Source organism: Pleurodeles waltl, chromosome 3_2 (genome assembly GCF_031143425.1).
Source record: "Pleurodeles waltl isolate 20211129_DDA chromosome 3_2, aPleWal1.hap1.20221129, whole genome shotgun sequence".
Taxonomy (NCBI): domain Eukaryota; kingdom Metazoa; phylum Chordata; class Amphibia; order Caudata; family Salamandridae; genus Pleurodeles; species Pleurodeles waltl.
Window position 1 is genome coordinate 4,640,926 of NC_090441.1, and position 6,000 is coordinate 4,646,925.

General features: G+C 41.6%; 1 protein-coding gene across 4 annotated transcripts in view; it reads left to right on the plus strand.

The window, feature by feature from the left end:
* Nucleotides 1-4,743, plus strand: part of GGNBP2 (gametogenetin binding protein 2) — a 389,041-nt gene extending 384,298 nt beyond the window's left edge. For 3 of the 4 annotated variants that reach the window (XM_069226553.1, XM_069226554.1, XM_069226556.1), the window contains one exon: nucleotides 4,035-4,377. In XM_069226553.1, coding sequence (XP_069082654.1) covers nucleotides 4,035-4,238 — 204 coding nt within the window. In that variant the 3' untranslated portion in view covers nucleotides 4,239-4,377. Of the gene's footprint in view, nucleotides 1-4,034 lie in introns of all 4 variants that reach the window. The other variant, XM_069226555.1, reaches the window with a different exon arrangement.
* Nucleotides 4,744-6,000: the final 1,257 nt, after the last annotated feature.

Consider the following 6,000-nt stretch of genomic DNA (forward strand, 5'->3'; position numbering starts at 1 on the left):
AAGTGGAAGGTGGTAACCTGAGTGAAAATCCATGCACCAGAGCTGTTGCGGAAGAAATATCGACGCAGCAACTGCACCACGGCTGAAAAATTGATGCATCGCTTGTCTCCGTGTCGGTGAAATGGACGCATCGCCTACTTCAGTGTGGCAGTGCATCTGGATTTTCCACACATAGTCCCTGGGCGTCAAATCTTCAACATCGCCACACGGACTTGAGGCTGGGTGTCTGGCATTCGACACATCATTGTCCTGCGGGAAGGAAACAACGCATTGCCTTCCCAGCGGGGAAAAGAATCGACACACAGCCTCACTTGCAAGTAAGGAATCAACACACTGCTTGCTTTTCTGACGCATCACCTCCCTTACGACTTTATTTTTTACACCTACCAGGTACTTTTTGGTAAAAAGCATCCATTGATTCTTATAGATTAAGACTTAAAGTTAAAAAAAAAAAAAAAAAAAAAAACATGACATCTTGACTTGTGTATGTTTTTTTGTCGTTTTGGCCTTGTTTGATTGAGATAAATAATGGCTGTTTTTCTAAACTGGTATGGAGTCCTTTTGTGGTGTTTTCACTGTTACTGTATGTGTTTGTGCTTATCTGTATGAGATAAGCCTGACTGCTTGGGTAAAGCTACCAAGGGGGTGATCGGGGGTTATCTGTGCTGTCTATCTCCATTACCCTGACTAGAGTGAGTCAGTTTAGAAAAATAGCCAATATTTATCGAAGTAAAACAAGATAAAAATTCAACATACACAAGCAAAGATATGCATTTTTAAATATTAAATCCCAATAAAGTGCTTAGAAACACAGTAGCTCCCACTGGTGCTGCTATTGCATTATGTTGGAGTCTTTCCCAAGTCGACCACTTGCGAGGGAGTGCATCGCTGATCACGGAGTCTCACGGACATACAGTACCTTAGAAATTAATCAGTCAGACGTAGCACAGTGTGGGTGAGGTGAGGCGTTGCTGGAGCTGGTGGTACATCGGTTACGTACTGCTACGCAGGAGATGAGGTGTTGGTTCCATGTGGAGGTGAGGCGGCTAGGTGACGATCTGGCGGGGTCGATGGGCCCAGAGGGTAAAGACGCAATGAGGCAACTTCACAGGGTTGCAGTCACAGCACGCAATGGAGTGAGGAGTCATGAACATCAGTGACACTGCACTCAGGACTCCGTGTCGTGGGACTTCAGAGACACTTCGGTGGCGTCAGGCCAGCGGCGTTGGTCGTGGTCGTTGCACTTCAATGAGGACACTGACTTTGGGTGCAGGCAGCGACACTGGTTCTGGAGTCAACCGGAGCTGATGTGCCTGGTTCTTCTTGTTTTTAGGCCAACCTTCACTCTAAGTGGCCTAGGAACTGGAGTGGGCACCACTTGGCAAGTCAGGGTCATCAGCAGGATAACCCAGAGGCTGACAAGTGAAGTCTTTGCTGTCCCTGAGACTTCTTAACAGAAGGCAAGCTCAGTCCAGGCCCTTGGAGAAACTTCGTAAGCAAGATACACAGCACAGGCCAGTCTCTGTCCTCACCAAAGCAGAAGCAGCAACTGCAGGTCAACCCAGCAAAGTACACACGGCAAATGGGCAGTAATCCTCCTCACAGCTCTTCTCCTTGACAGAGTCTCCTCTTGATCCAGAAACTCCCTTTGTGTGACTGTTTAGAGTGAATTCACAACCACCCAAACTGTCATCCTGACCCAGACGGATATTCCACAGCCAGGCCGAGGTACTGAACGGTTAAGCAAGAAAACGGCCACTTCTTAAAAGTGGCATTTTCAAATGCACAATTTGAAAAACCACTGTCACTAAAAGATGTATTTTTAAATAGTGAGTTCAGAGACACCAAACTACAAACTTCCATCTTCTCCCAATGGGAAATTACACTTAAAAGATATTTCAAGGCAATCCCCATGTTTACCTATGGGAGAAATTTGTTGCGATAACGAAAAAATGCATTTGGCAGTATTTCACAATTGGGACATGTAAAACACACCAGTACATGTCCCACCTTTTAGTTACACTGCACGCTGACCGTGGACCTACCTTAGGGGTGCCTTACGTGTACTAAAAGGGAAGGTTTGGGCCTGACAAGTGGGTGCAGGTTGTCCTGACAGTTTAAAACTGCACACACAGAAACTGCAATGGTAGGTCTGAGACATGTTTACAGGGCTACTGATGTGGGTGGCACAATCAGTGCTGCATGCCCACTAGTAGCTTTAGATTTACAGGCTCTGGGCACACATGGTGCACTACACTAGGGACTTAATAGTAAATAAAATATGCCAATCATGAATAACCAATCATAATCGCAATTTACACAGGGAGCACTTGCACTTTAGCACTAAGCAGTGGTAAAGTGCCCATAGTACCAAAACCAGCAAAAACGAAATCCAGCACACAGTCAAAAATGCAGGAGACAAAGGCAAAAAGACAGAGGGAAAGCACACCAAAGGTGCAGGGTCTAACAGTTACTTACTCTGTGAGCATCTGTTTGTGGCATGTAGTGCTGTAGATTCACATGTGACCACCCTTCTCCGAAAGTTTCAGGTTGTTGCAAATGCCTTTCCTTTACATTGTCATTCACTTCTGTTTTTTCCCTGTGCCAACTTCGTCCAGTGTCCCTAGGCATTAGCAGTCATAGGAGGAATCACTATACCTCGTTACTCGAAACACTTCTTCGAATTAAGACAAGTTGCATACGTCTGAGCCCAACACAAGATGGCATGAGTATGCACAGCATTTGAATCTACAGCACTGCATGCCGCAAACAGATGCTTACAGTCTAACATTTTCCTTTTGCATCTTAAACTTGTATAAATTCACATGTAAACCCATACAGCCTCCACAAGCTATTGTAACACTAACACTCAAACACATACAACCTGTCTATTAATGACACAAAACAAATAAATAGTTCAGCTTGAGACACCCTGTATATCAGTTTGATAAAGGAACTAGTTTCAAATAAACCCGATTCGTACAGCTCTTGACCACATCACTTTTTACAATGCAAACTGCTTGAGTAATTTCAGTGCCAGCTAACAGTTTATGGCAAGTAGTGCTGCGGTGTTCTTTTTAACAGTAAATAATCAATTTCTTCTAATGTGGTAATAGTCACCAGCTGTGTACCTATGAAACCTGTCGCAGTATAACCAATCAATTATACTGAAGCACCTACTGAAAATGTAGCTTAGACTACATCATTCTAACACCTACATTGCTAGGAAGTGTATAATTTCTGTCACCTATAGTAGAAGGTAAGTGTAGGTGTAGAGCCTATGTCCATGTTCTTAAAGTATGATGAAGTGCATTACATCATTTGAAACATGATGAGCAAGTTAGGCCATTGACCAGGAGCAATCCGGAGCATATTTATAACCACTTACTATGAAGGTGCTACCTTTAATTACATTGCAATGCTTTGTATCACTCATGAGGTACACCAGAACAGGATATACCACCAAGAATATACAACATAATCTGCTGTTTTTCCTAATATTATGGGTAACTGAGTGCCAGCGGTCAGATTTTACTATATATTTTGTAGCATGAGTTATATAGAATCACTTTTTTTGTTTTTTTGTTGCATATTTCCACCATAATGTTATTGCCCGAAAGGGCAGCATATTTTAGCTTCACAGTCTACAGTATATCTGCTGTGATGCTTGTATTTGGTAGGTTCAGGTTGTATTATTTAATCCTCCCCAGAGGTGAAAGTATGAAAGATGTTGTTTTTTTCACCGATTGGTGTTGCTTACTGACCTCCTGTAACACTAAAGCTTCATGCAGTTTATAAATGCAGTTTAGGCTGTCTTGCCATAGATGAAAACCAGTACAGCCCCAGACATCAAAGACATTAGTGTTATACTACCACCACGTATCTTTCCTTGTGTATATCTGATTGTGCATATCTGATTGTGCAAATGTTTTGCCATGTATAACGAAAAGCTTTTCAAACTCTGAAAACTCAAGAACCTGAGACAAATTTCAAGGTGAAGTTCTTCTCTCATTACGGTTTGTTTTTCTCCACAGGCTGAATCCGAATGCACATTAGATGAGGAGGCCTGTATATCTCAAGATGAAATAGAGGCATTTTTGGAAAACCACCAGACCTTTTACATCAATCGACAAAAGTATCGACAACACCTGAAGGAGAGATTTAACAAATACTGCCGCTTAAATGACCACAGGAGGCCCATTTGTAGTAGCCGGTTGGCAACAGCCGGGGCAAATTAAAACAAAACAAAAAAAATACATAAACTAGCTCTGTCATTCTTTGAAACACTCATGCTGACTACTGCGCCTTCTCTCCCAATTTTTTCACACCTATCAACTTACTCCGCTGTGACAAAACATTTTTCTTAAAATGAAATGTGATTTCTTTAATTTAATCCTTTCTTCATTTGTCATTTTTTTATGTTTTAGAAAATGGTGGTGGAGGTTAAATCCATACATTTTGATCTATGGGCCTGTATGTAGTGGTACACATGACATTGCAAGCCTGCCTTATGTCTAAATCACCCCTATTTTTTCATTCGCTGTAACTCTTACTGTGAGATTTACTAAGAAAAGAACTTTAGTGGCAAAAGTTATTGTACGTATAATTCTGTACAGAAATGACAATGAGCTAAATATAAGATTTTACAAAAGTAGACATCCATTTGAAAAATGTATGGATGTAATATGTATAAGCGCAATGTGCAAAATTAAAAAATAAAGAATATTTATTAATATGCAGAGTAAAAGATGACTTACATGCTCCTGCTTTTATATATTTTAATATTGAGGGGTACCATTTGCAGGTTACATTAGATTCAGGTTAATTTTCTCTAGGTATGATATTTTTCTGCAGAATTCATGCCATGACTACAATAGGCAAATGTGCCTTACAGACAAACTGTGTACCTTTGGTTCTTGGGTGCTGGTTACGACTTAGTTGTGCAATAAATGCCCCCTCATGCACCTAAGGCAATCAGGGAGCAGGGGACAAAGCATTACATTGGCAATCAAAGGAAGAGGTCACAGTGGAACAATAGATCTTCACTATCCATTTAAAGTACTCTGTGCCAGATTAAGTCTTGTTCCTGCTAAAAGTCAACATTGCTTCATATGCGCGAGAAGGTCAAGCGGAAGAACTCGTCTCATGCCACCACTCGACATCATGCAGAAGACATGAGGGTACCATTGAAAGGGTCATAGTCCCAGAGTCGTCTTGTGATCTGGTCCCACAGTTGGTCCTGGTGTGCCCCAAATTCCCTTGGCTATTGTCGAGCCTGCAGCAAACTGCAACCTGCATGGAGTTTACGCTGCAGCTTTTTCCGATTCTTCTGGCACCCTCTTGCATGCCTTTGGGCCCCATTGAGTCATCTTTTGGGGCTCCAGTTGGACTTTTCTCTAGTGGGCCCATTACCATGCAGGTTTATACTTCCACTCCAGCCCCAGAGTCCAAGTCTGTCCCGTTGTGCTCATGAAGGTTACAGGCACCTGCCCAGAATACAGTCATGACACTGGTACTTACCATGAGCCATCATTGTCTAGCTTTGCCACAGTATTACATCACAAAGGCATCACTATTCACTTTCCAACCATACTCTGAAAAATGTTAGTAGCAAAGTTATTTAAAACCATCGCTATACAAACCTACGTACTATATAAATACTCAAACATAATCTAAGAATAAAAAGCGCATAGAAACGTTTTTTTGCTAATTCTGATGCTAAATCATGTCATGAAGTATTAAACTTATACTTGATTAAAGCCTACTCCACCAGTTTCATCCTTTATTCTTGATCTTAAATTCAGGGACTTTCTTACACCCGTGTTAGAGCAACATTGCATCTTGTTTACTAAGAATAGAACACAGGTGAATTCCTAAGGTTAATAACACAAAATTATACCTGATTACCAATGAATAATTACTAGCTAGGAGCTAGAGTTAACCATTTGGGAACTATTCAAACATAAACCGAGAAACCAGGCACTCACGACCTTCTCAGCT